The 26711-nt window shown below is 51.4% G+C and overlaps 13 protein-coding genes and 1 non-coding gene across 14 annotated transcripts; 7 read left to right on the top strand and 7 right to left on the bottom strand.

Annotated features, from left to right (window-relative positions):
* Window positions 1-76: 76 nt before the first annotated feature.
* On the bottom strand, window positions 77-1271 carry BD324DRAFT_611614 (hypothetical protein). Its single transcript, XM_022014288.1, has 7 exons — window positions 1151-1271; window positions 1033-1108; window positions 840-994; window positions 788-803; window positions 481-750; window positions 342-433; window positions 77-301 (listed from the first exon to the last, which is right to left on the bottom strand). Exons 1-7 carry the CDS (start codon window positions 1203-1205, stop codon window positions 129-131), a joined length of 837 nt encoding a protein of 278 aa, XP_021874321.1. The 5' UTR covers window positions 1206-1271; the 3' UTR covers window positions 77-128.
* Window positions 1272-1326: 55 nt separating this feature from the next.
* On the bottom strand, window positions 1327-2205 carry BD324DRAFT_647560 (Alpha/Beta hydrolase protein; the record flags this gene model as incomplete). The annotated part of the gene is made up of 1 exon (XM_022017683.1): window positions 1327-2205. The coding sequence occupies one exon, from the start codon at window positions 2203-2205 to the stop codon at window positions 1327-1329; it is 879 nt and encodes a 292-aa protein (XP_021874320.1).
* Window positions 2206-2431: 226 nt separating this feature from the next.
* Window positions 2432-4821, top strand: BD324DRAFT_647559 (hypothetical protein; the record flags this gene model as incomplete). Its single annotated transcript, XM_022017682.1, has 11 exons — window positions 2432-2553; window positions 2616-2648; window positions 2692-2850; window positions 2892-3021; window positions 3067-3145; window positions 3196-3584; window positions 3634-3708; window positions 3742-3815; window positions 3856-3925; window positions 3961-4380; window positions 4420-4821. The coding sequence occupies 11 exons, from the start codon at window positions 2432-2434 to the stop codon at window positions 4819-4821; spliced, it is 1953 nt and encodes a 650-aa protein (XP_021874319.1).
* Window positions 4822-4959: 138 nt separating this feature from the next.
* BD324DRAFT_611606 (putative voltage-gated potassium channel beta-2 subunit) lies at window positions 4960-6901 on the top strand. Its single transcript, XM_022014287.1, has 16 exons — window positions 4960-5131; window positions 5182-5216; window positions 5269-5330; window positions 5382-5398; window positions 5444-5470; window positions 5524-5565; window positions 5632-5714; window positions 5770-5825; window positions 5868-5917; window positions 5953-5983; window positions 6024-6065; window positions 6115-6256; window positions 6296-6524; window positions 6580-6594; window positions 6634-6741; window positions 6789-6901. The coding sequence occupies exons 1-16, from the start codon at window positions 5072-5074 to the stop codon at window positions 6828-6830; spliced, it is 1041 nt and encodes a 346-aa protein (XP_021874318.1). The 5' UTR covers window positions 4960-5071; the 3' UTR covers window positions 6831-6901.
* On the bottom strand, window positions 6902-9243 carry BD324DRAFT_611603 (Endonuclease/exonuclease/phosphatase). Its single transcript, XM_022014286.1, has 9 exons — window positions 9178-9243; window positions 9102-9133; window positions 8981-9054; window positions 8610-8943; window positions 8233-8571; window positions 7247-8193; window positions 7143-7194; window positions 7029-7106; window positions 6902-6992 (listed from the first exon to the last, which is right to left on the bottom strand). Exons 1-9 carry the CDS (start codon window positions 9199-9201, stop codon window positions 6932-6934), a joined length of 1941 nt encoding a protein of 646 aa, XP_021874317.1. The 5' UTR covers window positions 9202-9243; the 3' UTR covers window positions 6902-6931.
* Window positions 9244-9365: 122 nt separating this feature from the next.
* On the top strand, window positions 9366-11066 carry BD324DRAFT_611602 (calmodulin-dependent protein kinase). Its single transcript, XM_022014285.1, has 14 exons — window positions 9366-9497; window positions 9548-9573; window positions 9612-9620; window positions 9658-9688; window positions 9739-9801; window positions 9848-9943; window positions 9978-10048; window positions 10086-10159; window positions 10197-10267; window positions 10305-10358; window positions 10395-10571; window positions 10610-10790; window positions 10831-10964; window positions 11002-11066. Exons 1-14 carry the CDS (start codon window positions 9471-9473, stop codon window positions 11023-11025), a joined length of 1038 nt encoding a protein of 345 aa, XP_021874316.1. The 5' UTR covers window positions 9366-9470; the 3' UTR covers window positions 11026-11066.
* Window positions 11067-11070: 4 nt separating this feature from the next.
* Window positions 11071-11975, bottom strand: BD324DRAFT_647555 (hypothetical protein; the record flags this gene model as incomplete). The annotated part of the gene is made up of 4 exons (XM_022017681.1): window positions 11071-11138; window positions 11175-11369; window positions 11408-11604; window positions 11641-11975. 4 exons carry the CDS (start codon window positions 11973-11975, stop codon window positions 11071-11073), a joined length of 795 nt encoding a protein of 264 aa, XP_021874315.1.
* Window positions 11976-12864: 889 nt separating this feature from the next.
* On the bottom strand, window positions 12865-12945 carry BD324DRAFT_t1. Its single transcript has one exon. It is a non-coding gene; the product is annotated as a tRNA-Glu (tRNA).
* A 667-nt stretch (window positions 12946-13612) lies between these two features.
* BD324DRAFT_611591 (hypothetical protein) lies at window positions 13613-14858 on the top strand. Its single transcript, XM_022014284.1, has 5 exons — window positions 13613-13796; window positions 13846-14226; window positions 14264-14407; window positions 14444-14527; window positions 14563-14858. Exons 1-5 carry the CDS (start codon window positions 13643-13645, stop codon window positions 14721-14723), a joined length of 924 nt encoding a protein of 307 aa, XP_021874314.1. The 5' UTR covers window positions 13613-13642; the 3' UTR covers window positions 14724-14858.
* A 146-nt stretch (window positions 14859-15004) lies between these two features.
* On the top strand, window positions 15005-17027 carry BD324DRAFT_678080 (hypothetical protein). The gene is made up of 2 exons (XM_022018972.1): window positions 15005-15635; window positions 15684-17027. Exons 1-2 carry the CDS (start codon window positions 15423-15425, stop codon window positions 16875-16877), a joined length of 1407 nt encoding a protein of 468 aa, XP_021874313.1. The 5' UTR covers window positions 15005-15422; the 3' UTR covers window positions 16878-17027.
* On the bottom strand, window positions 17028-18538 carry BD324DRAFT_611586 (hypothetical protein). The gene is made up of 5 exons (XM_022014283.1): window positions 18282-18538; window positions 17472-18235; window positions 17345-17432; window positions 17206-17298; window positions 17028-17168 (listed from the first exon to the last, which is right to left on the bottom strand). Exons 1-5 carry the CDS (start codon window positions 18476-18478, stop codon window positions 17120-17122), a joined length of 1191 nt encoding a protein of 396 aa, XP_021874312.1. The 5' UTR covers window positions 18479-18538; the 3' UTR covers window positions 17028-17119.
* Window positions 18539-18718: 180 nt separating this feature from the next.
* BD324DRAFT_574730 (nuclear pore protein 84/107) lies at window positions 18719-21649 on the top strand (the record flags this gene model as incomplete). Its single annotated transcript, XM_022013083.1, has 13 exons — window positions 18719-18906; window positions 18930-19064; window positions 19114-19249; window positions 19295-19640; window positions 19691-19773; window positions 19813-20084; window positions 20123-20242; window positions 20295-20503; window positions 20554-20678; window positions 20727-20892; window positions 20948-21131; window positions 21179-21290; window positions 21350-21649. The coding sequence occupies 13 exons, from the start codon at window positions 18719-18721 to the stop codon at window positions 21647-21649; spliced, it is 2376 nt and encodes a 791-aa protein (XP_021874311.1).
* A 76-nt stretch (window positions 21650-21725) lies between these two features.
* Window positions 21726-24730, bottom strand: BD324DRAFT_596176 (kinase-like domain-containing protein). The gene is made up of 9 exons (XM_022013860.1): window positions 24342-24730; window positions 24154-24224; window positions 24018-24111; window positions 23734-23968; window positions 23590-23678; window positions 23443-23546; window positions 23266-23395; window positions 23132-23214; window positions 21726-23089 (listed from the first exon to the last, which is right to left on the bottom strand). The coding sequence occupies exons 1-9, from the start codon at window positions 24504-24506 to the stop codon at window positions 21853-21855; spliced, it is 2208 nt and encodes a 735-aa protein (XP_021874310.1). The 5' UTR covers window positions 24507-24730; the 3' UTR covers window positions 21726-21852.
* Window positions 24731-24884: 154 nt separating this feature from the next.
* Window positions 24885-26686, top strand: BD324DRAFT_596174 (ATP-dependent rRNA helicase RRP3). The gene is made up of 5 exons (XM_022013859.1): window positions 24885-25293; window positions 25339-25546; window positions 25594-25772; window positions 25821-26136; window positions 26186-26686. The coding sequence occupies exons 1-5, from the start codon at window positions 24944-24946 to the stop codon at window positions 26591-26593; spliced, it is 1461 nt and encodes a 486-aa protein (XP_021874309.1). The 5' UTR covers window positions 24885-24943; the 3' UTR covers window positions 26594-26686.
* Window positions 26687-26711: the final 25 nt, after the last annotated feature.

Genomic DNA, 26711 nt, shown 5'->3' with positions numbered 1-26711 from the left:
CGGCAAAGTGGAATGACCGCGGCGCGGGGCCAAAAAAGGGCTGTCGTCATCAGATTCCAGCACTGAGTATGTGGTGGGCCGGCTATCGTACATGCATACAGTATCTACGGCTTGAAACGCCGCTCGAACTACATCTTTGCCTTGACCAGACTCTTCATCGACTCAGGTTCTAGGACACTCTTTGGATAAGGTAAAGGTGATCGATACAGGTGATGATCGCCTCCATCTACGGGGATCTCTGTGCCTGTAATGTACTCTGCTGCGGGCGAGAAGATAAATACGGCAGCCTGCGCAATGTCCACTGGATTCTGTCAGTGAGAGAACTACACATGAAGACGCACTCTTTGTGCCGATTCGTCCAAGTGGAACACCCTTAGAGGGATCATAGTCTTTGACTGATAATCTGTCCCACCCACCAGTGTCCCCAATGAGCCTGAGTCGTTAACAGGACAGCACGAAATCTTGAGCGTTGGAACTCACCCCGGGGCAATGACATTTGATCGCACACCCCTCGGTCCTTCTTCCACAGCTATGACACGACTCAAAGCGTGTACCCCGGCTTTGGCAGCGCTGACATGAGCTTGCCAGGGGGTTCCACGGTAGTGAAGCGTGACTCCAATATGGAGGTACGCCCCTTTACTCTCGCGCAGATGGGGTAAAGTGGCTTTGACAGTGTGATAAGTGCCCAGGAGATCAATTTCCACGACCGTCTTGAACGCGTTTTCGGACATCCCAGAGATGGGAACGAGGCTGAAGATCAGCAGATTCCCTCCAGGCAACAGCCTACAAGTTCCCAGCGGCGCCTGACTGTCAGTCTCTGACCCAGAGCTTTCGCTTACCGCACACCACAAAATCAATCCTTCCAAACTTTTCTATCGTCGCTTTGACGGCTCCCTGTACAGCCTTTGCATCCCTCACATCCGCTGGAGTTGCAAGACATTTCCGCCCAGTCGCTTTGGACAGTTTGTTGGCACTCTCCTCGAGACCTTTGGCACTATCATGTCAGCGTGGATATGCTCGCGCCTCCCTCACTCTCTTCCGACGATCGCAGCATCCGCGCCAAGCCCCATCATCGTTTGAGTGATTTCGTAGCATATTCCACTTCGACCTGCAACATTGAGTCAATCTCTGGATGGGCCAGTCTGCTCACCCCCCGTGCAGAATAGTACCTTGCCCCTGAATAGATCCTGTCGAAAGGTGTCCATGGTGTATGGTCAGAATGCAAAGACAGGTCGAGCCGAAGGGCCGGTTAGAAATCGCGATGATACCCGGTCGCCCGGCATTGTCAAAGGATATATATCTTTCGCATCTCCATGACATTCTCATCTACACATAATTCTTGCTCAAGAACACCTTGACCTTGTCCGCTACCTCTTCGACATGCGTCTCCAGTAAGAAATGACCTCCATCTAGAAGATGCACCTCTGCATTCTTCACATCTCGCTTGTAAGCCTCAGCGCCGGGCGGGATGAAACAGGGGTCTCCTTTGCCCCAAACGGCCAGTACGGGAGGCTGGTAGTCCCGAAGGTATTGCTGGAATTGAGGGTAGAGCTGGACATTGGATCCATAACTGTAGAATAGGTCCAACTGGATATTCTTTTGCTCTGCCGTGTAGGCATTGTTGAGATAATCGTTTGTCCAGGCCGAGGGATCGACCATGGTCAGATTGTCCTTGGGCACACCGAGTGTATATTCGTCCTTGAAGTGACTGACATTCAGCACCGCGCCTGAGATCATCTCTCGTGTTTCTTTATGGGAAGCATCTCCACTTGCCCACCACTGCTGCAAGGGCGCCCAGAAATCAGGTCCAAGACCTTCTTCGTACGCATTTCCATTCTGGGTTATGATGGCTTTGATACTCTCCGGTCGCTCAAGGGCCAGTCGGAACAGAGTCGGCGCACCATAGTCAAAGATGTACACTGCAAATGCTTTGATCTGAAGGGTGTCGAGCCACTGTCCTATGGTCGTGGCCATGTTAGAAAACGTGTGTTGGTAGTCCTTGGGAACGGTGGTGAGACCGAAGCCGGGCAGATCAGGAGCGTAGATGTGGTATTGCTTCGAGAGGAGCGGAATAAGGAGCCTGTATTGAGTTGAAGAAGTGGGGAAGCCATGCAAGAGGACTAAAGTCGGTTTGCTGCTGTCTCCAGCTTCGACATAATGCACAGTGGCACCGTTAGGGACGGTGACATCAAGATACCGTGGCATTTCGTGGAGAGGGGAGTTCGGATATGATTGGGTAGAGTCCACTTGGGGGCCAAGGTGCCAGTCTTATTGACGATGATTCTCGCTGCCTTGTTACTTCATGTCCTTATATACATCTTTCGATGCTCATACCTACCGGTCGCAACCGACTGTTTCACGTGCTGACAAAGCAATCACGTACAGCTGACTAAAAATCAATCAATTCGCGGGTCAATGGCCGTCATCGCGGATGAACGATCTCTTAGCTGGTGCTTCTGCTTTGAGCTGCCATGTCATGGAGGAGTGTACAGCAGGTCCATCATCACTGAAGCCAAGAGGAGGACAAGTATCTCCCGCGAAAGAGACTTATAGGTGAGTCAGCGTCAGCTGGCGTCACTTCATCGTTACATCATTGTGCTGATCCGGACTGGCAGACATCTTCTCAGTCCAAGTGCCCTCACACCATCGTAAATCTTTGCAATTATCATCGCCGATGCTAATCAGACTCAGGAACCCATTCCGAGTCATCGCACATTGCGATGTCGATGCAGCTTATGCTCAATTCGAAGCCGCACGGATCGGATCGCCGGACGATGCGCCGCTCATAGTGATCCAATGGGAAACTATTATCGCAGTAAATTATCCAGCGAGGAAGTATGGCATCACAAGGTGGGGGACGTCGTCGAGATTGGAACTGACGGGGGAATCAGATGTGCCGGTATGGGTCCCAAGGAAGCACTGGAGCTCTGTCCTCATCTGACCGTGGTGCACACTGCGACGTTTCGACCTGGTGAAATGGAATCGGGTTATTGGGATGATGCAAATGTCCTAACGCATAAAGTGAGCCATCCCAACTCGATATAGAACACGAAGCTCATGGAGCAGGTCAGTCTCGATCCATATCGCAAAGAGAGCGCCAAAATCATGGCCATCTTTAAGGAATTGGTTCCTGCCGGATCAGTTGGTGAGTATCGATTCTCTCCCCTCTCGGGGGTTTCGATTGATCTGTCTCAGAGAAAGCAAGTATCGATGAAGCCTATATCGATCTCACGCCCGTGGTCATTGAACAGCTCCTCGAGCGATTCCCTTTCCTCTCTTCTGTCCCTCTCGATGCTCCTAGAGGTCTCGATTCTCACCTACCCCCCGCCCCGCCGATTCAGTGGTCCCACACGGACAATCTGCTTCCGGATGAGGAGACGAATGACGACATTCCCTCGTCTCCAATGTCTCAGCGATCATTGGAGGATGAAGAGTTGCATGTCCGGCCACGGACACCAACACCTTGGCGAGACTGGGCCCTGGTGATCGGTGCCGAGATCATGACCATGGTCAGGAAGGAGATTTGGACGCGATTGCATTATACTTGCTCTTCTGGAATTGCTCACAACAAGGCTATGGCCAAGGTGTGACTGCAGAGAAGCGAGAACTGATTCGTAGCTTTCCTCTTCTCAGCGAAAACCCAACGGTCAGACTATTCTGCGACACTCTGCTGTGCGACGATTCTTAGCAACTCGGGACTTTACAGAGGTGAGCAGATAGTTCGTTTGGGTCTGATACTAGATCCGCAACCTTGGCGGCAAGCTTGGCCGAGCGATCGGAGAAGAGTACGGCTCTGAGCGCGTGGAAGACCTATTGTAAGCTCAGGATGTCATTCGTCCACTCACACGCCCTTAGAAATGTCACTCTGCCTGAAATGCAGGCCAAGTTTGGCGACGAAGTCATATGGGTGTACAATCTCATTCGAGTGAGTTTCGATCAAGGAGGAGTACTCATACCCAGGGCATTGACGAGACGGCTTTGACATCGAGAACACTACCAAAGTCCATGATAGCCTCGAAGAATGTTCTTCCCGCCATCACCAAGCCGTCCGAAGGGGAGCGCATCATCAAGCTTCTAGGCGGAGAATTGGCACTGCGATTAAGGGAAGCCCGGGAAATTTCGCCTCATCTGTGGGCAAAGACGTTGGTTCTCAGCTGGCGCATCGGGTTTGGATACGGTGTCAACAACGTCCGGTCCAGACAGTGCGGATTTCCACAACTCAATGTGCCCAAGGCAGATGATCCGACGATCTCGTCTGAAAAGCTAGAAGCGATCCAGCATCACATGCTGGAGGAATTGATAGTCAAGCTCGGACAGAGAATGTGGGACGCTGTGGCCAAGGGGTTGTGGGTCAGAAGCAAGCAGACCTTGATCACCACGGTGAGCAATGAATTATATCCCCGAGCTCATCTCATACAGCTCTCCATGCAGTTCACCGGGGTTCAGAGAGTCGAGGAGGGACAAAAGGGGATCGGCGGATTCCTCACCGCTGGACCGCAGAAGCGTAGTCTCGATTTGACAGAGGGCACTGAGGAGGAAGATGTCCAACAACCACCAGCTCCTAGAGACATCGAGACCATTCAAAGTGATGCTGCGATCTCCGATGATGCCTCCTGGACATGTTCGAGGTGTCAAGAGGTGCTACAAGACTCTGAAGGGCACCTACCCCTTGACCGACGGAAAATGGAACATGAGGATTATCACGCTGCGCTCGATCTTCAAGCGTCTTTGGAGACTCGACTTGAGCCTGCAACGTCACCTCTTAAGTCCAAGCGGAGGAAGACAGGCAATGACATCAGACGCTTTTTCAAGCCTTCATAGATGATCCTCTTGTTCTTGTTGTATGCATATACATTGTGCCCGGAATTCTCGGGGATCTCGCATGCATGGTTCGGGGCGGAGAGCACCGAAGAGGGTGGGGCCGAAGGGGTGGAGGAAGGTGGAGGTCGAGAACAAAAACGTCAAGTGGAGAGAGAGGCGCTCCATCGACTTCTACATCTCACCTTCTTTACATCCTGGCATAGACTTAGACCCATCTTACGAAGCAACAGATAAGTACATCACCTCCATCATGTCTGTCGAATTTGAGCCCAAGAACATGATCTTCCGAAACCTCGGAAACTCCGGTCTCGTAAGTCTGACGAGCATGTGATGGGTATAGGTCTTACTGAATGCCTTCAGCGAGTCCCCGTTTTCAGTTACGGGGGATGGTTGACGTGAGTCGTGCGATCTGTCTGGACTTGTTGCTGTTCTGATGGAATGCGGTAGCGTTGGATACGAGCAGAAGGGAGACATCGTCAAGGAGCTCATGAAAACTGCTTTCGAGAATGGTGAGTGAATTTCAGGAGGTCCTTTCGATATGATGCTGACGAATCGGACAGGTATCAACATGTTTGACGTGCGTTCTCCGTGGCAAATAGCTACAAAGCTGACGATGTGACAGAATGCGGAAGCTTACAACTCTGGTGAAGTGAGTATTCAGCCCTCGAACCCATGCACGGACTCTTGCTGACAGCTTTTCAGAGTGAAAAGGAGATGGGAGCCGCCATCAAGGAGTTAGGCTGGGTTGGTTGTCCTAATCTCTGTGTATCATCAGAGGTGTATCATCAGAGCGCTAATGATTGTGGCTAGGACCGACGAGACATCATCGTTACCACTAAGATCTTCTTTGGCACTGAGCGGAAGAGCAGACACAACACCAGAGGATTGAGCCGGTGAGGCTTGTCCTGATCATGATTAGCCTTGATTCTCTTTTGACAAGATGCACAGAAAGCACATCGTCGAGGGCCTCAACAAGAGTCTGGAGAACCTGCAGCTCGACTATGGTCAGTCTCCCGCCCTTTCTCCATGAGACTGACAAGATTCAGTCGACATTGTCTTTGCTCACCGACCCGATGTCACCGTTCCCATGGAGGAGGTGAGCAGAAATGTGACAATGAAACTGACTTGCAGACGGTTCGAGCGTTTAACCACGTCATTGACAGTGAGTCCACTCCACAACGGCCCTACTGACCTTTGCCCAGCTGGCAAGGCATTCTACTGGGGAACTTCTGAATGGACTCCAAGTGTGTCTCCTACTTGACTTCCGATCGCCCCGCTTACAGTGTCCCGCAGTGCAAATCCAGCAAGCTATCGAGATTGCTCGCAGACTCAACATGATTGCGCCCATTGCCGACCAATGTCAGTACAACATGCTTTCTCGAGAGAACTTTGAGTCCAGGCTCGAGCCTCTGTGGAAGTACGAGAACTATGGAAGGTGCGTAGACGGAGTACCACATGCGCTCAACCCCCTCAGTACCGTTTTCTCTGCTCTTGCCGGAGGTATCCTTACCGGAAAATACAATGATGGCGTTCCATCCGACTCCCGACACAAGGACAACGCAAAGCGATTCGAGACTGAGGAAGGAAAGGCTCAGCTGGAGCACGTCAGACAAGTCACAAAGATTGCCGAGAAGTTGGGCACCAACGTCTCCAACTTGGCTCTTGCTTGGGTCCTGAAGCACCCCAACGCGTCCAATGTCATTGTGAGTGCCGATGAATGTAGATATCTTAGAAAAACAACTGACGGCGTTTCCCTAGCTCGGAGCCACAAAGGTAAGATAGACCCAACTGTAATCCATGCTCACCGATCAGCCCGAGCAAATCAAGGAGAATGTCAAGGCTCTCGATGTCATTCCTAAGCTCACCCCTGAGATCATGGCAGAGCTCGACAAGATCCTCGACAACAAGCCCAAGCTTGGAGTAAGTGGATCGAGAGGGTGATGTAATAGGTCCTGATTTTTCCACAGGAGTCTTACGGTCGTCGAGCCGAGGATGGAACCCTCATCTAAGCGGGCAAAGAAAAAGGAAGCAGAATTGACTTAGATTGTCGATGTGATCAGAATGCATAACGTACATGCGTATGGGTATGATACAACATTTGAAGGTCCGATCATGAACTCTTTGATACAGTTGGTGCCTCTTTTCGAGAGTTTGCCTTGTCCCAGAGAAAGCTGTCATTAGCGGTCATTCAGGTCTTCTCGACCTACAAATCACATCGATATTCGGGATTGACATCCTGACGAGGTCGTTTCGATCGTCCAGTGTCATAGCCAGCACCGACCGGCCTGACAATTAGCTACGCGACACGGATTAGGACTCACAGTGAACACAGCCAAAATCTTTTGCCCTTATTTGGGCCCGGAATCTTGACGACTGCATCGCACAGGTAAGCGTACTAGCCTCGGAACGGGACCTCAAGACTCACTGTAATCCTTACATGGTCTCTGATGAACAGAGCACAAGGGAGGCAACTTCTTCGCAAATACATTGGCCCAGATCGGAGCAGCTTGAGCATTCTTCTCAGCTCGCTGAGAAGCCTTCTCTTCGTCAGCCTCTGCGATTGCTTGAGCTATCAGAGCGTCTTCATCAGGATCGAAGCTGGCGGTGCGTGCGGAATTTGATTGTTGCGTTTGTGGCAGTGACGGGGAAGGAGTTTCAAATCGTTTGTCTGCACCATTTGCGAGGGTTGGGACATCATTGCTGGATTTCCTCTTGGCTGATGGCGGGGGATTAAAGAAAGAGGACAGCTTGGCTTGTCCGCCAGACTTTGTACGTTTCTTTGGTGGTAATACAGAGTTATTGTTCGTTTCCTCAGTCAGATCGACTGGTTTCGGCCGCGAAGGTCCGGCCCGGCTGTCGATGACGTTGAATGCCACACGAGCGATACCGAAGGGAGTTGTGATCGGATCCGGAGCCGGAGCGGCGACTGGGGCAGAGACAGTGCCTGGAGAGGAGGTGACAACGTCCGACTTGACCGGGGATGGCGGTCCGTTGTCCTTGTCTGCAGCAGACAGATCGTCCTTCGGTTCAGAGGGGCGCTTTACCGCACCACTGAAGAAACTCTTCAGCGTCTTTTGACGACCTGAAAAGTTGTCGTAGAATTTCGTAGCGAATCTAGGAGGTTCAGGGGCGATTCGAGGTGGATCAGTAGGGTAGCATACTGCTGTTGTCGGTGGTCGATCAGGAGGATTGAGCATGTCTCTGAGGTATTGGATGGTGCCATCCTCCATCGTGATGGAATCATGCAAATCGATATACACCGGACAATGATCTGATCCGTACACTTTCGCCTGTATATCGCCGCCTTTGATCCATGGTCGGAGGCCAGGCGTACAGAGAATGAGATCAATCCTAGATCCGTAATTTGCCGACCTATTCAAGTCAGTATGTCACCCTCGACGAGTCGCTCACCTAGCATCGAGCTTTGTATTCCAACAGGTAAACATGTCTTCTCTATCTGGCCAACTTTCTCTGACGACGTCGACCATCGGCCCCTTTGGGGCACACCAGTCATTCAGGATGACCCTCGCAGGGTGTTCATAATGCTGTTCGGCGGATGTTTTAATACCTCCTTCGCCCGAATCGATGGGCGCTCGCATGATATTGATGTCTCCAGCGATAATCACTTCGCGACCAGATTTCTGTAGGGTCCGGACCCGATGTTGTAAAACTTTGAGAAAATTCATCTTGAATGGCCTCCTCGCGTCATTCGTCTCATTCGGACAATACAGGTTGAACAGGACAAACAGGCTGTATGATCAGCGGTTGCCAGTGCCAAGGCGACTCACCCAAAGTCACAGACTACAGCTCTGCCTTCTACGTCGAGGCGCTTCGGATCAAATGCCGTACCATCCACTTCATCATCAAAGTCCAGCTCGTCAATCTCTCCGTAATCGCCTATTCGCTCCTCTGGCGTCCAAGGAGATTTCATCGTACCGCCCTTGTCGTCTAACAGGAGACCAGTGATCCCTTCCTCGGCTTTGAGAGGCACACAGACCCTCGAATCAACATAGGTACAGACTCCAGAGTATCCCGTATTCTTTCGATTGAACGTCCAGAATGCATCGTAAGGTCCTGGGCATGCCATGTCCTTCTCTAGCTTATCACGGCGAGTCTTGTGTTCTGCCTTATCAGCGCTGAGACTACGACATGGATGTACCTTGAAAACATAATATGTCTGCGTGAAGCTCATCCAACAGACCCTCCACATTCCGTTTCTCCATTTGGGAGAACCTGCTCTTGTCAAACGAGTGCGGAGGATCGCTAAAGAATGAGCTCACGGGTGATAGTTGAGGCATGATCCCAAGAGGTTCTACAAGAGGTGAGCTTGATCAATTAATTGAGATATCTACTCACGACGTTCCATGTCAAGATCCGCATGATCTATGCCTCATTTCATAGCACGATATGGCTCAAGCTGGGAGATGAGCTCGCCGCTACCAGTGCCGATCATCGACGGATACAGCCAACTTTTCCACGGTGGATTTCCGGCTATCGCCATTCAAGTCAGTCAGTTCCCCTTCGGCCCTTTGATTGCACCATTCATGCCATTGTTCACATCTATACATAGACATTTGAGCCCATTCAATCCGGTCTCGGGATCTCATACAGCTTTGAACTATCAATCTTGTCATTCCTGAGAGTCCAGCATGGCGCCTCAGACGGTTCCCTGTCAGGTACGTCACCGTTCTTAATCAAGTGATCAATTGACCAATATTCGGCACAGTACAAGACAGGAAAGACTTTGGGGAGGTGAGCAATGAAGTGATCCGAAAGCTGATCCTCCACAGTGGAACATAGTGGGTCTAGCTGCTTGGAAAATGTCTAATGTGCCAGTGCCGTTGTCAAAGAATGTGTGCATATAACGGTCAGTCACAGTTTTACCTTGGTAAGAGAGATCCTGATGGCTCTGCGCAGACCGGAGAGTATTTTGCTTGTAAAGTCTTGAACAAGAAGTTCCTTGTCGGCAGAGAGCACATGGTGAGACTCTCATACGTTCATACGTTCTGCCGGTTGATATCGCTAGGTCCGGAATGAGATCAATGTCCTGAAACGCGTGTCTGCGGGCCACAAAAACATTGTATCCCTGCATGACTTTTTCGAGACGACTCACAATCTCTATGTGAGCGGGATTCGCTCTCAACGCTGATGCCCAGCTTGTATTTGACCTCTGTACCGGCGGAGAATTATTCGACAGGATATGCCAGAGAGGGAGCTATTACGAGAAGTGAGACCATGCCAGACTTCCCCGCGCTAACTTTCAGGGATGCGGCGGGCATCGTACGGACAGTGACATCTGCTGTAAAGTATTTGCATGATCAGGGGATCGTTCACAGAGGTAGGAACCCCCGAATTGGGCAGAACTCACCGGCTAGACTTGAAACCGGAAAACATCTTGTTCAAGAGCAAAGCTGAGGACGCAGAGTTGATGTTGGCAGACTTCGGAGTGAGTCGGAACGGATCAATTGATACTAATTGCCCAGCTTTCGAAAGTGCTTGACGAGGACAACTTTTCAATTTTAACCACTACGTGTGGAGTGAGCAGACCCCTGGCCGCACTCTCTGACAGCCAGACACCCGGCTACATGGCGCCTGAAATCTTCCGCAAAGCTGGTCATGGTAAACCGGTAGATATCTGGGCCATTGGAGTCATCACATACTTTCTGCTCTGCGGATACACACCGTTTGACAGAGATTCACAGTATGAAGAGATGCAGGCGATCTGTGCAGGAGACTACAAATTCGAGCCAGTGAGGACACCCATCTTAGAATTGAGCTCATAGCTCAGGCCGAGTACTGGGCAGGTGTTTCCGAGACTGCCAAGCAATTCGTCCGAGATTGCCTTACCATCGATCCGACAAATCGCCCGACCGCTTCCCAATTACTGGATCACCAATGGCTACACACAGAGGTCGACCATGTCGATCTGCTACCCAACGTCAAAGCAGCGTTCGATGGCAAGAAGACTTGTAGGTTCATTTGGGAGGACCCCGCTCACCACACCTTTAGTCCGCAAAGCGGTCTTGGGCATGATGGCTGTGAAACGAATGCAGGACGTATCGATGCACGAACACGACAAGAAGGTCAAGGATCAAGACAAGCTCAAACAAGAGGTCGAGGAGCGCAAAGCAGAGGCAGAAGAGGTGAGCGGTAGTGCGAGAGAGCTCGCTGACACTTCAGGAACACGTCAATACACACATGTAACACATTCTCGTCGTTGTCTGGTGGTACATGCATTGCCATACAACACTATGTCTTGAAGACGATGATCAGGATCAAGAGGATGAATATGAGGCCGACAATTGTGAGGGTAGAACCTGATAGTGAGCTGCGAACAGACGAATTTGACCTACCGTGTTGTCTTGCATCCGAAGCAACCTTGTCTAAGCGTTTCTTTGCCCTGTGTAATCGTTCCTGTGTTCGGTCCATAGCTGCATCTGTGTCCTCCAAGAGCTCGTGATGGATATCCAGCTCGTCACCGATCTGCACAGAGAGGTGGTTCTGACGCCCAATTGACGACGATAAGAGGTTCAGGCGTTCATCTTGGTCTGATAGATTAGCAACGCTGAAAGTCAAAGCGCCTCACCATCCATCATCATTTGTTGTTCAGATAATAGCTCATGCGGCGTCTTGCCAGGTGGACTGGATGATCTACTCCCTCCCTCTCCTCGATCATCGTCTGGGAAATCCCGGAAAGGTGCGTCGACAGCTGGTGTCGGTGGCTCAATACTGACGCGAGGGATCGATGGCGGAACCGAGACCTGAGGTTGGGGCGATAGCGGTCTAATCATGAGCTCAGCGGTACCTAATTTGGCTTACCTCTGCTTCCTGGCCAAGCCTTTTGCTCTCTCCTTCCCCATATCATCACTGTCCCTCAACATTTCGACTAGATTATCGTATCTCTCCACTGCCTCCTTTATCCCACCGTTCGCCCTTTTGCCCTTTCCTCCTACGCTGAGGCCCGAAGCTTCGATATCTGATTCGTCTGCTAACTTCTCGAGGTCGTTCTTGATAGTTGTGAGATTCCGGACGATCTGCGAAGTCGAAGATGCTGAAGGTGCAAGGTTGAGAGAGATGACTCGAGATCGTTCGAGGAGAAGCGAAGAGGTCGTCGTGAGGCGAGATTGTATAGATAAGAGGGATGGAGGAGCCATGGAGAGAAGCCCTTAGGAACAAATTGAGAGGATCAACAGAGGTATTGAGAGAGATGTCCAAGAGGTTGCGAGAACAGAAGACTTGATGAAATGCGTCAATTGCGATGATGCGGGTGATCAGCCTCTGGAAGCAATTCAATGCTGAGTGGCTGCGAGGCGGAGGACGCCGATGCAAGGGCAACTTCTACACAATTGATGGACCGCAACATTCAGAGCATCCTGTCCGTTAGTGACTGTAGCTCGTGTGTCTCACTGGCTAATCGTACGGCATACTATACCTTGGTTCTCCTTGAGACTAGAGACTGGTTGCGATGAACGAGTCATTCCCTCTCCGGTGTTCGTGTGGAACTGGTTAAAGAGTTGAAATGTGGCAATAATACCCTATAAACAATATATGGCTCAGGCAAAGTCTGCTTGACAGCTATAGCAATGTTACGGAATGACATTGACAAGACCCTTGGGGAAATCTTTGTCACAGTCTTCTGTCAAGTATCGACACGCCAGAATCTTTGAAATGTGTGCAGTACATGGCATTCTCATCCGGTCATCATCTGCTCGTCTTGACTAAATCGGAGCAAGTTAGTCTCTGAGTCTAGATTCAAGTAAACTCTGCTCGGCAACAATCAGACAGACAAGAGCAACCCTCCTAAGAGCAACCTTTTCAAGAGCTACCCTCTCAAGTGCAGTCAGCATATCCTTTCTTATTGCCGGGCGTCTGCGCCCATCTTCAGTAGCTTGACGTCGATTCTGATGGACCGCATTGTATCCAGCTGGCCAAAAACTTGCCAAGATATCCAACTCTTCTACGACGTCTCACGAGACATTCTTTCAATACAGCTCAAGAACGAGCTCTACAGTGATCTCTCTATCAGTGAGAAAAAAAAGGGGCTTCTCCGCCGGAGAATCGAACTCCGACCGTCCGCGCTCAATGTCTGAAAAGCGGAAATCCTAACCATTGGACCAGCGAAGATCGAAAATTACGGTTCAATGGTTGATTATGTAGGCGTTCAATCCCCTCAAGGGAAGCTACTTACAGGTCATTGGCAGCATCTGAGCTCACATCCGCCAATGGCTTTTCTCCTGAGACCATACTACCTTGGATTGCGAGGCAAGGAAGCGATTGCTTGTCAGCGGATGTTCAGATGGGGGCCTCAGACATTGCTGGTCAGCGAGCCGACTTCACAGTCCAAAGGTGGACAGGATTCATTGACACGGAAGAGAGGCTACTCCCTACGGGATTACTCTTGTAGCTCACATCATCTTCGCTCTCGATGAACGTCAAGCCGCAGGCTGACTACAAAGGCCACTCTGGAGACGTTCAGTCGATAGGCAGTATCGTTCCGCCAGATCACTGCGTTCGCACGTTCATGCCATAGAAGGGCTGCAACGCCACAGCTGATGGATGACTGGGAGGACGGGCCTGGCTTTGCGACTCAGGGTGTCATCCCGGCGAGCTTCGGCATGTAGACCGTTCTCTACTCTTTGATCGGCACAATTGGCTTCAGGAATGTGAATCGTCCGGCTCTGGAATTAGTCGGGTGGCGTAGATGATTTGTCATGACATGCTCTATTTGCTTTGTCAGTGTGCGCTTATGTATATCAATGCGTCTCAACCGATTCCCCATGCATGCATCATTCCGAGATCTGAGATCTGGCTTTGTCATGGCATGATCCAATACCCTTGGCACTCAATGCGTATATGTGGCATCCGATCTCTTCGATTCACCGCCAGAACCACCTACTCCCAAAAGCGCACCTCCCAACGCCTCTCCACCATGCCAATCGCTCTGATCACTGGCGCCAGCCGTGAAGATACCATAGGTAATGAGTGCACAGCCAACGACCCTTCTCGCTGATGCTCGTGGGTCAGGCTTCGAAGTCGCCCGACAGCTCGGTGCCAAAGGATATGACCTCATTCTCCCTACTCGTTCCATAGATGCGGGGAGGAAAGTCTCTGAAGTGCTTAAGACAAAGCATGAGGTCAACAACGTCCACGTAGTCGAGCTCGACTTGACCAAGCCGGAATCTGTCAAGGCATGCGCAGACGAGGTGAAGAAGCAGACGGGAGCTCTGGACGTGTTGGTAAACTGCGCTGGGATCTCCCTGGCATCCACCTATGACAAAGGAATCGAAGCGTTGAAAGGGTGGAAAGACTATAGCTTGACTGAAGGCTTGAGAGCAATTGATACGACACATGATGACCTGGAAGCGATCTTCCGCACCAACGTTTTCGGGGCCATCGAACTGACTAGTGAGCCGAGCGTTGGATCCTACGGCTCACCACTCAGATGCGCTCGCTCCTCTTCTACTCCAGTCCAAAGCCCCTCGCTTGGTCTTCGTCTCGACCACGATCGGTACATTTGAGTCTGCCGACAAGCCAGACGCATTCAATCACTACTTTTTCGCATATGCATCAAGCAAGGCAGCTCTCAGTGAGTCTAGACGCGTTTGAGTGCCTGATAGATCAGACATGGCAGCACTGTCGTACAGCAAGCAGCTGCCAAAGTTGAACCCGGCGATCAAAGTCAATCTCGTCTGTCCAGGGTATCCAGGTGGGTCGAATTCGATATCACTGCTGACGCCTCAGCCACTGCCCTGAACGGATACCAGGGTTTCGGGACTACGCCTGATTCAGCCATAGGGATTGTCGAGCTGGCCACGGTCGATGAACACGGACCGAACGGTGAATTTCTCGCCGCATATGCTCCATATGGAGAGCCAGGAAAGATGGGAAGAGTTCCTTGGTAGATACAGAAGTAGCAAGACAGTGCCAAAACGGCCTCCTTCAACCTTTCCCTTAAGTGATTGGATGATTGAGGGTCGCGCAACGCCTTAGCTCAAATCAAAAGCATCTGGAGATGTAACTTGTCCCGTTCTAGAGCTTCTTCACAGCTGGCGTTAACGCGAAGGACCCGTTAGACTCTCTCCTAGCGTGCGAGCCCATCGTCTGCAGCAGAAATGTGAATGGCGAAGCGACCCTTTTGTCACGTCTTCCGCCACATTCCCAACCATACCCGACCTGCCGTTGGATTTGGACCAGGTTAATTATCGAGTATCATTGTCAATCCGAGATCTCCATGGAGACAGAAGGTCCGAGTCCAGGATCGCTAGACACACTTCGCCACCTCGTCAAGTCCACTCTTTGTCATGTCAGCCTGAAGTTACTGCTCTCGAACGGGATGAATACCCAAAGGGAAGGCCGCTCGCTTGCACTGACGTCTCAAAGGGATGCAGACTCCTTTCCACCCGCCAACTTTTTGCTGACCTTTTCATCATCTTCGATCGTATAGTTTGTCAACATACTAACATCTGACACATATACATACTCCCGATCGCCCTCAAACGACGCCTTGCGCGTACCATATCACGCCGTGTAGTATACGTCGAGGATCTGGAGTTTCCCAATTCTTGAAAGGCGCTGAACACAAGTCAGTCAGTTGGACCTCAATGGGCTTATCAGATCGACCATCAGGATCTACGACTTCGTCCACTCTCACACCTGGTCCTCCTTCTCAGCTCAACTTCAGCTCGTTTCCAAGAAGGGTCTCAACGCCTTCAGCCTGTACACCATGCAAGAGATCTCACTTGGCATGTGAGGCGTCTCGGCCTTGCGGACGATGCATCAAGCTGGGCAAAACCGATGATTGCGAGGACGCACCGGTGAGTTGCAGTTTGATGCCGTGCAAGTCGTGACTGACCCTAAGTTAGCAGTTGAAGCGTGGTCGACCAAGAAAGCTGAAGCGATCCAGTACACGGTCTCCAAGCGTTGATTCGAGTAGTTTGACAGCATGTTTGGAAAGAGATGTATTTACACCAACTGGATTCGAGTCAGGCTTCGACTACCCTAGCCTTCTCGAGTCGTTCGAGCTTTTCACCACAACAGACTTCAAGATCCTCAGAGCCACTGATCCCTGCTATCACCTCACCGGATTTCACCCTCACGAATTCATCAACATACCTCTCCAAGAACTTGTCTTCCCTGATGACTGGCCCCAGATGAAGCATCATCAGATGGCACTGACGAACCCCTTGGATGGCCCCGCCAGACTTCGGACCAGTCGCCAAGCGCAGGCCGCGTTGACACAGCTCGACGACCTCAGGCTTCGAGTTCCTGCCCAGGGCATGGTTGCGCCATTTCCGAACGAGAATGTTAGGGTCGTACGAAATGACGGGACGTACGCGCTTTTCAACGTCCGCATCCACCTCGGAGGAGCACTCGAAGGTTGCCTGAGAGAGCTGGAACAGCTTGACTCGAGTTACTTTGCCATATCTCTTCTGATCCTTCGATCCTCCGACTCGCCTATCCTCGTCGACAAGGTGATCCCACCAACTCCTCTCACACCGTCAGTGGGCCCTATCTCACGTCCACAAACCGAAAGCTCATCTGTCGACCCTCCTGGGTTCTCCACCTTTGCCGCTGCCGCAGCCCTGCGGGAGACCAGTCGATATGCGCTGTCGCCTTCCTCGACCAGGCAGGACGGTTTTGCAGTCAACTCGTTATCCCTCGAGACCCCGTTTGAAACTTGGCGTTCTTCCGCGGTGTCTCGGCTGCGAGTTCAGTACCAGCAATCGTGGTATGAACAAGCCGGCGATCCAGTCAGAGAACAAGGATGGAGGAGAACATACCTAACTCCCACGCACAATGGATCACATCAGGGTCTCCAGATCACCGGACTACCTCAAAATGCCCAAATGGGTACAAGCTGCCAGCCCCTGAGCGCCTATACCGATGAATATGGAGATTGTCCTCGAACGAGCCAACCTGACATGCACCACGCAACTACAGCACGTCAGCCTCAGGAACACCTCCGGAACGGACGGCAGGCGGCATGGCCGATAGACCTTGCTCAACATCCCCTACATCTGACATATTCGCCTGAGAATCTCCACTGGACTGGATAATCGTCGCACTCGCAATATCTGCCTGAACCTCGCTTCGAAACACGTCTCGAAATCAGTAGAGATCACCCCTATATCAAACGAGAGTTCTAGCGTCCAACAAGTCTTTGGCGTGACATTCTCTACATTTTGAGGATTCTTCGTCTGTAGCATATCGTGGACTTGTTGCAGCCTTTATATCATTATACATGCCAGACGATGCCGAGTGGGGAGACTGATACAATAGTGTCCGTTCATGCTGCTCTTCATTTGGAGCCCAATTCGACCGCAAAGGCCACGGCAAGTTTGGAGAATCTCACAGAATGAGCGATGAAGGTGGGATGTAACTCACTCTTTCATATGACTGAAGGAGAACTCAGGGTGGTCGATGGTGTCCTGTGTGGAGTGGATGTTGTGGTTGATGTTGTCGAAAGTGCTTTCCGACCTGGAGACACATCAGCTTATACTCAGTCGTCGCATGATCAACTTACGCGCAAGCAGCTTGGTATCCTGCCTTGGTGAACGACGCATGGTCCGAGCAAGCATAGCCACATTTGGTCCGAGCGGCGGGAATGCTCACTGAAGCTTGTCAGCAGACGTGCCAATCCCGCAACTTACGATACTCCACAATCAAAGCCTCAACAAAGTCTGTCAGAGCTGGGTCTGTGTTGTCCTCCATGATCGCAGCAACTTCCTCTGTACCTTTCTTCACCCAAGCCGTCATGTCCATGTGCATCATCCCTCGGACCTTGACGCCCCTGTCCTCGTAATCCTTCGCAACGGCTTGCGAACCGAGTAATCCACCTTCTTCAGCAGAATAAAAGTGGAATTCGACAGGTCGAGAAGGCGTGAAATTCGCAGTTGCCAAAGCGCGGAAAGCTTCAAGCATGGACGTCGTTCCTGATCCATCATCATCTGCCCCTGGCGCAGGCAGGAAAGGCCAAGCATTAGTAGAATCTTGGTGAGCGCCAAGAATGACGACCGGAGCCGACTTGAGATCCTCCGAAGATGGATTGAATCGAGCGATAATGGAGCTCTGTGTCCAGGTATGGGCAAATTCAGAGATCTCAACGCCCTTGTGGTGAGATGACAGCTTCTGAAGTGTCGACATGAGGAACTGCTGGGATTGCTTGCCAGTATCTGAACGGTAGTATCGCGTCCTGAAGCCGGTGAACTCCTTCAGGAAACTTCGCATGCTCGATACGTCGAGATTCTTGTTGATCTCTTTGATCGCCTTGGAGTGATTTCCAGGTGCCGGATACTCGTTCTTCACCAGTGCTCCGGAGAGGAACGAGGAGAACCCGAGCGAGGGAGTATCCGTAATATCCATAAAGTTTTTGCCGTCGGCTCTGGCTCGGATCTTATCATGTTCAGTGATCCAGCTGTGTGATTCGATCAGCAGATCCAGCGCAATGCAAGGCTACTCACACTGCCAGCTCATCCTCTGCAAACTGGACCAAACGTAGCTCGTTCAGATCCATAGACCAGTCGTACGAGCTTTGCGAGATGATGTCTGGCTTGGCGATGGGGATGTTGGAATCATGCTGAAAGACCAATGATCTAGCTGCGGGAGCAGCCAGAGTGAAAGGTAGTGCCAAAGCAGCAGCAGCAGCGGGAACGAGCATCCTTGTCGACGTGGAAGAATGAATGATTCAAATGAACATGAACATGAATCTGGGGTGATGATGCGGCGTCGACAGGGAGTTGCCGGCTGGCAAGCCAATTCTGCCGGAAATGGGAAAATGTGGGGCTCCGAGATGAAACCACGTGGCGAGATTCAAGCTCGCGTTTTTGTTGAACCTCGACGTCAATTGCAACATTCTTGGACTGGTTGTGTTAGGCTGTCTCGCTCAACCATGGTCAATATGGCAGCTGCTCCATCTTCTCACTTATCTGCATCTCAGTCCTTTGCAAAAGTGTTCTCCTCATATCATGAACAGTATGCCGAAGCTGGACCGTCGAGCGCTCAGCTCGATACTCCAATACGATACGATGTGGTTTTGGACGAGGAGGGAGGATTAGTGACCTCTCTCATGGGAACGCTGGAGCAGGCGTGAGTCAAATGGATCTGGCCAGAATCATTATATCTCTGACTACTCACAGGCTGCTTCGCGAGCTGGCAGCTAGCGACGATGGAGAAATGACCGACGATCTAAAAGATGCCTTAATGAACGAACATCGGACATGGCAGCTGGTCAGAGCAGTGTACGAGTAAGCCTTAGCGAAAAGGTAGACGCTGCAGGACATTGACTCGTGACAGCGTTCGTCTACATCGTGCGGATCCGGCTTTCGTCCGTGTATCCGCCAAAGCTCATCTCGCTCAAAATCCATATTCCTCTCCTGAAGAGTTGACCCAATACATGGTCAATGAGGATTCCGAGCTCAGTCTCCTAGCAGTGAGGCGGTTGCAGCCAGCCTGAACTTAGACTGACTATGAACAGATGCTAGTGGACCACTTGCAGACCCGTACTTTACTGGATCAAGCACCTCCTCTCGAAGCGCGTCACGGATACCTTCCTGCAACAATTCGGCGGGCCAAAGCGACAATGCTCTCTGCGACACATCGTCAGAACCCGTCCCTCGATCCTGATTTTACTCTCCGAGACCCTCATGGATCACACCTTGCGGGTGAAGATCAGACGTATCAGGTACCTCTGCTCGAGACATTGTGGGATCTCGTTCGGCATGGAGAGCTGGATCAGGCGTTGAAAATCTGTGAGGAAGGCGGTGAACCATGGCGGGCTGCTTCCTTGATGGGCGGAAGGCGATGGAGCATGGGAGGGATGAGTGAGTAATGACTCAGTGAAGATCGGACTGGTTTGACGGATTCACTACAGCTCAAGATTCCACAACCGGCCCGCTTGAGGGCAACAGGACGAGAAATTTGTGGAAGAAAAGCTGTAGAGCGATAGCGACTAATGTGAGCCGATTCGCGGGCATATCAACGCTCATTCTCTAGCCAACGTTGAGCACTGCTGAAAGGCGACTCTACGGCGCGCTCATAACACACCTTCCGACCCTTTTACCCGCCTGCGAGACGTGGGAAGACCACCTCTGGGCACACAGTCAAGCAATGATGGAATCGCGCCTAGACCAGAAGTGGAAAGATCTGGCTGGGTTCTGGGAGCAACAAGAACAGGTTCTGGGAGTGGATGATGGATCCCAAGTCATCCAAGGAGGGATTGATGATATTTTCGCTCGTCTAGATGATTTTGGTCGCGAAGATATCCAGTGAGTGGGACAGTGTGGAAGTTTAGCTGACTCATCAGCTCGTCGTCTCTGGATCCGTACCGCGTAGCTCAGAGAATGGTCATTCAGGGTAGAGCGGATCTCTTGCTGGATCAATTTGCCACGCGTTTGCCGGAGATCGATACGGTCATGGCTCCGGAGTGAGTTAAGCTGGGCGCTCGATTATCATTGAAGGCTGATCATGCGCTTTAGGTTGATCGCTCCGCTCGTTCGTTTCTTCAGTCACCTTGTCCTTCTACTCCGCACGCTAGGTCAGCCTGTACCAGATGGTGCAGCGAATCTCATTCTGGAGAAATACTTGTCTATCCTCAGACTCGAAGGCAATGACAGTCTTGTGGCGATGTACGCCGCTTGTCTACGAGAAGGCAGCGGCGAGGAGAGCTACGCGAGGTTCTTGCGAGGTGAGTAGGAAGCTGCCAATGGGTGCGGCGGAGATACTTACAAGTTTCAGGTATGGATCCCAATGCAACCCGAGAGGCAAAGTATGAGGCTTTGAATCGAGCCAAGCTGCATAATCTCGATATTGCTGTCATTGTGACGCAAACAGTCCGAATGATTCTTCAGGAGGCCTTTGCTGTGAGTATCTCGGATTAATGTCGATGGTCATGGCTGACTCTAGCCCAGTCCATACCCGCACTGAGAGGCGACCAGCCAGATCCGACTCATTTGCGAACAGGACTGGACGAACGTGATGTCTTCTTGATACGATCATTGGAATGGCTCACAATGGTACCGGATACAGCGGACGAGGCTTTAGTTCAGTCCAACGCAGTTGCTCGTTATTTTCTGGGTACGTGGGAAATCGCAGGCAAACAGTGGATTACGCTGACTCTGCCTTCCAAAAGCCCTGGGACAAACACACGCCGCTCAATCCCTTTTCCGGTCTCTACCAGCTGGCATCTCAACCATCGCTGAGGATGAAGACGGAGAACTACATGCTCTCGAGCACGATCACTTCCAACAGCTATTCAACGTCTATGCCTGTCATGACTTAGTGGACGAGGTGCTAGCGAGATCGCCCAAAGCCACGTAAGTTTCAGGATTATCTGCCTGAGCATCGTCTGATTATACTTCAGCGCAACGAAAACAGAGCATTTCAACTGGCGCAAAAGCCTTATCACTGCCATTGACAAGACGGAGAATGCGACTGTGACACTGCTTACATGCGATTGGTTCCGCTTCGACCTGGTGGGAACAGCGGGTGAGTCGAGATCTCCTCCTCCTCAACGTAACTATCAGCTCATCAGCGAGCAGAGCAACAACGCATGAAAGAGCTCGAGCGAATCCGCCAGATCTTCGTCCCTGATCTCACTGTCCGCTTACACGATCTCCTCGTTGCGCACAAAGCACATCAACCGATCCTCCTACAACGTGCTTTGGACCTCAGCAAGGTCGTCGCGGCGGAGGAGTACCATGTCTATCAAGAGTTCTTTGGCAGGTCAGGAGGTGACCCATACAGGCTATCAGCATATCTTGAACGCATCCGCGAGGCAAGTTTGGAGGCCTTGAAGTCGGGTAGCGGGGCTGCGTTTGTAGTGAAGGCTTGAGTGAGCATCCAGGTCAGATCACATTGTCTAGAGTCCCGTAACACCGCGACTTGCGCGACGACAATGAACCAACATGAAAAGCAGATTGCATGCCACCGTGAAGGAAAAAAAAAAAAAAAGCCAGGTCCGAAAACGACCAATGTCCCATGAATTATACAACGTACTACATACAAGACTCCACTCTCGCACTCATGTCTCCCAGCTCATCTCGCTACACTGATTCTGTTCCTCCCCGTTGCTCCTTCACTTGTCCTCGCCGCATTGCTCTTCAAGACTTGTTGATGCAAAGTCCCGGATCGACTTCGAGGAGGAGCCTTCTTGTTCCCAGTGATATGTCCTATGCCAACTCCGACGGACGGCTGGACGTCAATACTGCCTAGAGGTTGACGAGTAGGAATGATCCCTTGCTGAACGTATTGGTCTCCATTCTGTTGCAATCGAGCCGGAGCAGTAGGCATGCGCCGAATGAATGGGGATGGCAGATCGGGATCTTCTGCGCCCCATTTTGCTGGAGTAGCTGCTTCTCGATAGACAAAGCTCGCAGGTCCAGGAATCATGGTCGGCGGGACGACAGGGACGTTCTCATTGGATTCATGCGATCGACGATCGTTTTCGGTGTGATCAGCGGATGTAATCGAATCTGTGGACGTAGAGGTGGACGGTGGTCGCGATGATGATTGCGTCGAATATGCACTTGGGGCGATGGAAGATCGCCTTGGTCGGGGCATGTAAGGCACAGGAGACATGAATGCTGAGGAAGCCGGCGATGCCATGGAGATGTCTTGGTCCATCCGAACATCAGACGGACTGCCGATACTGGATCTCTGCTTGGCTCCGAAATGAGGCAGGACCTGACGCGCGGGTGTGCCTTCGTGGCGTGCTTGATCCATACGATACTGCGAGCCGAGATTGCCCATTGACTTGGTGGCATTACGTCGCAGTGGCGTCGCTGCTCGAGATCCTGGTCGATCACCTGAGTGACCAGAAGCGTTGGACAAGAACGGGATCTTTGATGGAGTATCATCGTAGGCGCTAATGGTCGACTGTACGGCGGCCTTGGAGTGGCGGCCAGTGGCGGAGATGACTGGTGCGGAATTACGTTCTTCTATTGCCGGTCTGCTTGGAGCTAAAGAGCCCCGTCGTGACATAGAGGGCGCATCGCTTGCTCCCAACATGGGCATTCCAAGGGAATCTCGTGTCCGATCATTTTCCTCCCTCATTCGATCCCAGTGATCTCGCAATTGTTCAGCGGCCGCATTGAGACGACGCTTGGTCTCTCGAGTCTCTTCTTCCCTTGTTCCGAGCTCGTGAGCACGAGCCAACAGACTGGCTTCCATAGCTGCAAGATGTTTCTCCTTCTCGTCCAAACTAGCAGCTCGTGCTTTCAGGCGCTCCTCAAGCTGTCTCAGCTCTTCACGCCGGGACACAATAAGAGCAGCCCTGGAAAAGAAATCAGCCAGAATCAACATGAGCGTGACCCACTGATTCTGCACAGTGAATAGCTTTCTGTGCATCTTCATTTCGCTCAGCTCCAGTAGATCCTTGGTTGTCGGGCGTTTAGCGGGCTACACAGCTGATCAGAGACGCAAAAATAGTGGTCATATGAGAAGACTCACATTTAGCGTCAGCATCGCCTTGACAACCTGCGTTAATTCCGGTGATATCGACGACGGTAGAGGTGGCAGTCGGCCAGACTTGACCATTGCTATGAGCTCGGCCTGAGTTTGAGCGGTAGAAAATGGAGACCTTGGAGAGTTGTGAGTGAAAATTATTCGGAGGATCTGGCGACTCACGACAGGGCACACATCTCGAAAACGACACAGCCGAGACTCCATATATCTGATTTTGTGTCGTATCGGTTCTCAGCCAGAATCTCGGGGGGCATGTACAGGGGGGTCTATCAGATGTCAGCCAAGGTCGAAACATACTATGGAACTTACGCCGACATAAGTGCTGGTGAATGCCGAGTTACCCATATCCTTGCTGAGTCCAAAGTCACCCAGCTTTACAAACTCGTCAGACAGGAAAACTACGTCTGATCAGCGATAATCCGAATATAGTTCAGGCTGTGGCAGGCAGCTCACTATTCTCTGGTTTCAAATCTCGATGAAGGACCTGATACCTGGGTACGTTGTCCGCAGCAGCGGTGCTCGTTCTGCCAGATTGACGAGCAGATGACGGGCGTTCAGCTGGCCAATGGCAGTGATGGAGAGCGAGGGTGATTTGAAGGAAGATATTCCAAATACGATCTTCGTTCAGAGGCTGCCCAGATTTCTGAGCCTTCCGTATCATCGTGCCTAGATCACCCGAGGTGCAGTACTAATTAAGTGCGTCAGGTGAGAAGCTTCACAGAGTGGATGACACTCACCTCCATAACGATGTAGATTCGCTCGTTCTTGGGGTCCTTGATCTTCTGAACCAGCTGGACGATGTTCCGGTGTTTGAGGGACTCCAGAATAGCGCTACGAAATGTGAGCTTCGAGACATTGGCAGAGCAGACTCACACTTCCGCCAAGATTTGCCGGCGGTCTTTATCAGTCAACTTTGAGTAGTCCAGTTGTTTCATGGCGAATTCCTAGATTCAGGTCAGCATCGTCAAGTTGGAGGCTCGGAATGTGTGGGCGAAGAGGATGCTACCTATATCAAGGTGAAAAACACCAAGTTTCCCAACACTCTGACGCATTCGACCCACCTTGCCATCTTCGATCCTTTGGACCTTGCTAATCACGCCAAAGCTGCCTTTGCCAATGTTGGAGACCAGTTTGTACTTATCAAGTTCTGCTATGTCCGCATAACCTCCTCCTGAGAACGTCACTGATGGACCGCATGCGGTGGCTGATCGTCGAGGTATCGCCATGATGTCGGAGATGTAGGAGGTGCCGAAGTTAAGTGAAAGCTGAGCTGTCTGGCCGGACGGGGGAGATGATATAATGGACAGTCGAGTGAGTGTCAAGAGAGATAGCAGGTCATTGGGAGGGCCTCTGAGCCTTTCTGTAGCTTCTTATGATCTGCTAGGGCAGCTGCGTGGTTGCTACCATCAGTTTCTCCCTGGACATGAGCGATAGTCAATGTTGAATGTTGAGAAGAGGAGGCTGGGCGTTGAATGACGAGAATTAATCAGTCGCGGGGGATTAAATCAGAAAATCAAACGGATATAAATATTACACGTGGTTTTTGGCTAGATTCGCCGCTCAACGGAGCTGAGGAGGATTTTTTTTTTGGGAAAAGTCGTAGTGGAAGATCATCAACAGGTGTGCATCCTGCATCGACAGTTCATATACGCTCATATACACCATGTCAGACTCTGAATCTGAAGCTGGACCGTCCAGATCACCATCTAGATCACCTGATCCATCTGTAGATGGATCTCAAAGTGGAGCGAATGACTCGTCAGTGATCACTACCTCTCGCACATTTGCTTCCCTCGGAGTGATACCTCAATTGTGCGAATCATGTGCAGCTTTGGGGTTCAAAGCGCCTACAGAGATCCAGGTGGAGTCTATACCTCATGCGCTAGAAGGGCGAGATGTCATTGGCCTCGCTCAGACGGGGAGTGGAAAGACAGCAGCATTTAGTCTGCCGATCTTGCAAAGTTTGTGGGAGAAACCACAACCGTTCTTTGCGCTCATCCTGGCGCCGACGAGGTGAGTCGGAAGATAGCCGGTGGACATACGCCTGATAACATACAGAGAGCTGGCGTATCAGATTTCCCAGCAGGTCACCGCCCTCGGCTCCGCTATCGGCGTCCGCGCCGCAACCATCGTGGGAGGTATGGACATGATGTCTCAATCGATCGCCTTGTCCAAGCGACCTCACATCATCGTTGCGACACCTGGACGTTTGATGGATCATTTGGAGAACACCAAAGGCTTCTCACTTCGTGGGTTGAAGTATCTCGTAAGTCCAATTACTCCACTTCGGCACATACGTGCTCATATGCTCAGGTGATGGACGAAGCGGATAGATTGCTGGATATGGACTTTGGACCCATCATCGACAAGATTCTTAAAGTGATCCCAAAGGAGCGAAACACATACCTATTTTCTGCGACGATGACTACAAAGGTCGCCAAGCTTCAGCGGGCGAGTTTGTCAAAGCCTGTCAGAGTAGAAGTCGCTTCAAAGTCAGTTGAGCAATCAACTTGAGTGAACCACAACTCACACTGAACTAGGTACTCGACAGTGTCAACTCTGCTGCAGCACTACCTCCTTCTTCCGCTCAAACACAAGGACGCTCACCTCCTCTACCTCACCAATGAGCTTTCCTCCTCCTCCATGATTATCTTCACCCGCACAGTCCACGATGCTCAGCGTTTGTCGTTGATACTTCGGAGACTCGGTTTCCCAGCCATCCCTCTGCATGGTCAAATGTCGCAGTCCATGCGGCTGGCCAGTTTGAACAAGTTCAAGAGTGGAGGGAGGAGCGTGCTAGTCGCTACGGATGTAGCCAGTCGTGGTTTGGATATTCCACTTGTCGACCTAGTCATCGTGAGTTGACCATCTCAGGGGTAGCCGGGTCTTTCGCTGACAGACTCAGAACTATGACATGCCGACGAATTCGAAAGACTACGTTCATCGAGTGGGTCGTACCGCACGAGCTGGAAGAGCAGGCAAGTCTATCACCCTAGTCACACAATACGACGTCGAGATCCTACAACGCATAGAAGCTGCGATTGGCAAAAAGATGGTCTCCTTTGACGTGGACAAAGAGGCAGTGGCGGTACTGTCGGACACTGTCGCCCAAGCGAATCGAGAAGCTGCGATAGAAATGCGAGAACAAGGCACGGGTGGAAGTGGTGGGAAGAGAGGCCGGGACAAGGGCAAGCGTGGGCGAGGATGGGAAAATGATGATCAGGACAGGGATGATGATGTGGTTCAAGCTGGGTTGCCGAAGAAGAAGAAAGGCAACAAGTTCAAGTCCGGCCCAGGGAAGGTGAAACGTTGACGTATCGTCACATCTTGTTATAAAGGGGAGGCATCGGTTTCTGTACGAGTATCATCATTCACCGGGCCGAATTGCGATGCATTATTGGAGGACTACCCAAATCATCGACTGGAGGCAC

This window comes from Kockovaella imperatae, assembly GCF_002102565.1.
Source record: "Kockovaella imperatae strain NRRL Y-17943 chromosome Unknown BD324scaffold_1, whole genome shotgun sequence".
NCBI classification, from domain to species: domain Eukaryota; kingdom Fungi; phylum Basidiomycota; class Tremellomycetes; order Tremellales; family Cuniculitremaceae; genus Kockovaella; species Kockovaella imperatae.
This window is presented reverse-complemented; position numbering and strand designations above follow the sequence as displayed.

Excerpts from the sequence above, each read along its gene's own strand:
- BD324DRAFT_611614 (XM_022014288.1), bottom strand. The coding sequence starts at position 1,205 with ATGGACACCTTTCGACAGGATCTATTCAGGGGCAAGGTACTATTCTGC. Across the intron at positions 995-1,032 it reads GCTGCGATCGTCGGAAGAGA|TGCCAAAGGTCTCGAGGAGA; the intron begins GTGAGGGAGGCG and ends CTGACATGATAG. Across the intron at positions 302-341 it reads TGGACGAATCGGCACAAAGA|TGGACATTGCGCAGGCTGCC; the intron begins GTGCGTCTTCAT and ends GACAGAATCCAG.
- BD324DRAFT_611606 (XM_022014287.1), top strand. The coding sequence starts at position 5,072 with ATGTCTGTCGAATTTGAGCCCAAGAACATGATCTTCCGAAACCTCGGA. Across the intron at positions 5,566-5,631 it reads CCATCAAGGAGTTAGGCTGG|GACCGACGAGACATCATCGT; the intron begins GTTGGTTGTCCT and ends GATTGTGGCTAG. Across the intron at positions 5,826-5,867 it reads GAACCTGCAGCTCGACTATG|TCGACATTGTCTTTGCTCAC; the intron begins GTCAGTCTCCCG and ends GACAAGATTCAG.
- BD324DRAFT_611603 (XM_022014286.1), bottom strand. The coding sequence starts at position 9,201 with ATGCGGATCTTGACATGGAACGTC. Across the intron at positions 9,134-9,177 it reads GGATCTTGACATGGAACGTC|AACCTCTTGGGATCATGCCT; the intron begins GTGAGTAGATAT and ends CACCTCTTGTAG. Across the intron at positions 8,194-8,232 it reads AATACAAAGCTCGATGCTAG|GTCGGCAAATTACGGATCTA; the intron begins GTGAGCGACTCG and ends TGACTTGAATAG.
- BD324DRAFT_611602 (XM_022014285.1), top strand. The coding sequence starts at position 9,471 with ATGGCGCCTCAGACGGTTCCCTGTCAG. Across the intron at positions 9,802-9,847 it reads TTGTCGGCAGAGAGCACATG|GTCCGGAATGAGATCAATGT; the intron begins GTGAGACTCTCA and ends TGATATCGCTAG. Across the intron at positions 10,359-10,394 it reads TTTTAACCACTACGTGTGGA|ACACCCGGCTACATGGCGCC; the intron begins GTGAGCAGACCC and ends TCTGACAGCCAG.
- BD324DRAFT_611591 (XM_022014284.1), top strand. The coding sequence starts at position 13,643 with ATGATCCAATACCCTTGGCACTCAATGCGTATATGTGGCATCCGATCT. Across the intron at positions 14,408-14,443 it reads ATCAAGCAAGGCAGCTCTCA|ACATGGCAGCACTGTCGTAC; the intron begins GTGAGTCTAGAC and ends CTGATAGATCAG. Across the intron at positions 14,528-14,562 it reads CGTCTGTCCAGGGTATCCAG|CCACTGCCCTGAACGGATAC; the intron begins GTGGGTCGAATT and ends CTGACGCCTCAG.
- BD324DRAFT_678080 (XM_022018972.1), top strand. The coding sequence starts at position 15,423 with ATGGGCTTATCAGATCGACCATCAGGATCTACGACTTCGTCCACTCTC. Across the intron at positions 15,636-15,683 it reads ATGATTGCGAGGACGCACCG|CAGTTGAAGCGTGGTCGACC; the intron begins GTGAGTTGCAGT and ends ACCCTAAGTTAG.
- BD324DRAFT_611586 (XM_022014283.1), bottom strand. The coding sequence starts at position 18,478 with ATGCTCGTTCCCGCTGCTGCTGCTGCTTTGGCACTACCTTTCACTCTG. Across the intron at positions 18,236-18,281 it reads GCAGAGGATGAGCTGGCAGT|CTGGATCACTGAACATGATA; the intron begins GTGAGTAGCCTT and ends CGAATCACACAG. Across the intron at positions 17,299-17,344 it reads GGATACCAAGCTGCTTGCGC|GTCGGAAAGCACTTTCGACA; the intron begins GTAAGTTGATCA and ends ATGTGTCTCCAG.
- BD324DRAFT_596176 (XM_022013860.1), bottom strand. The coding sequence starts at position 24,506 with ATGGCGATACCTCGACGATCAGCCACCGCATGCGGTCCATCAGTGACG. Across the intron at positions 24,225-24,341 it reads AAAGGATCGAAGATGGCAAG|GAATTCGCCATGAAACAACT; the intron begins GTGGGTCGAATG and ends ACCTGAATCTAG. Across the intron at positions 23,679-23,733 it reads AGATTTGAAACCAGAGAATA|TTTTCCTGTCTGACGAGTTT; the intron begins GTGAGCTGCCTG and ends GATCAGACGTAG.
- BD324DRAFT_596174 (XM_022013859.1), top strand. The coding sequence starts at position 24,944 with ATGTCAGACTCTGAATCTGAAGCTGGACCGTCCAGATCACCATCTAGA. Across the intron at positions 25,547-25,593 it reads TTCGTGGGTTGAAGTATCTC|GTGATGGACGAAGCGGATAG; the intron begins GTAAGTCCAATT and ends TCATATGCTCAG. Across the intron at positions 25,773-25,820 it reads AGAGTAGAAGTCGCTTCAAA|GTACTCGACAGTGTCAACTC; the intron begins GTCAGTTGAGCA and ends ACACTGAACTAG.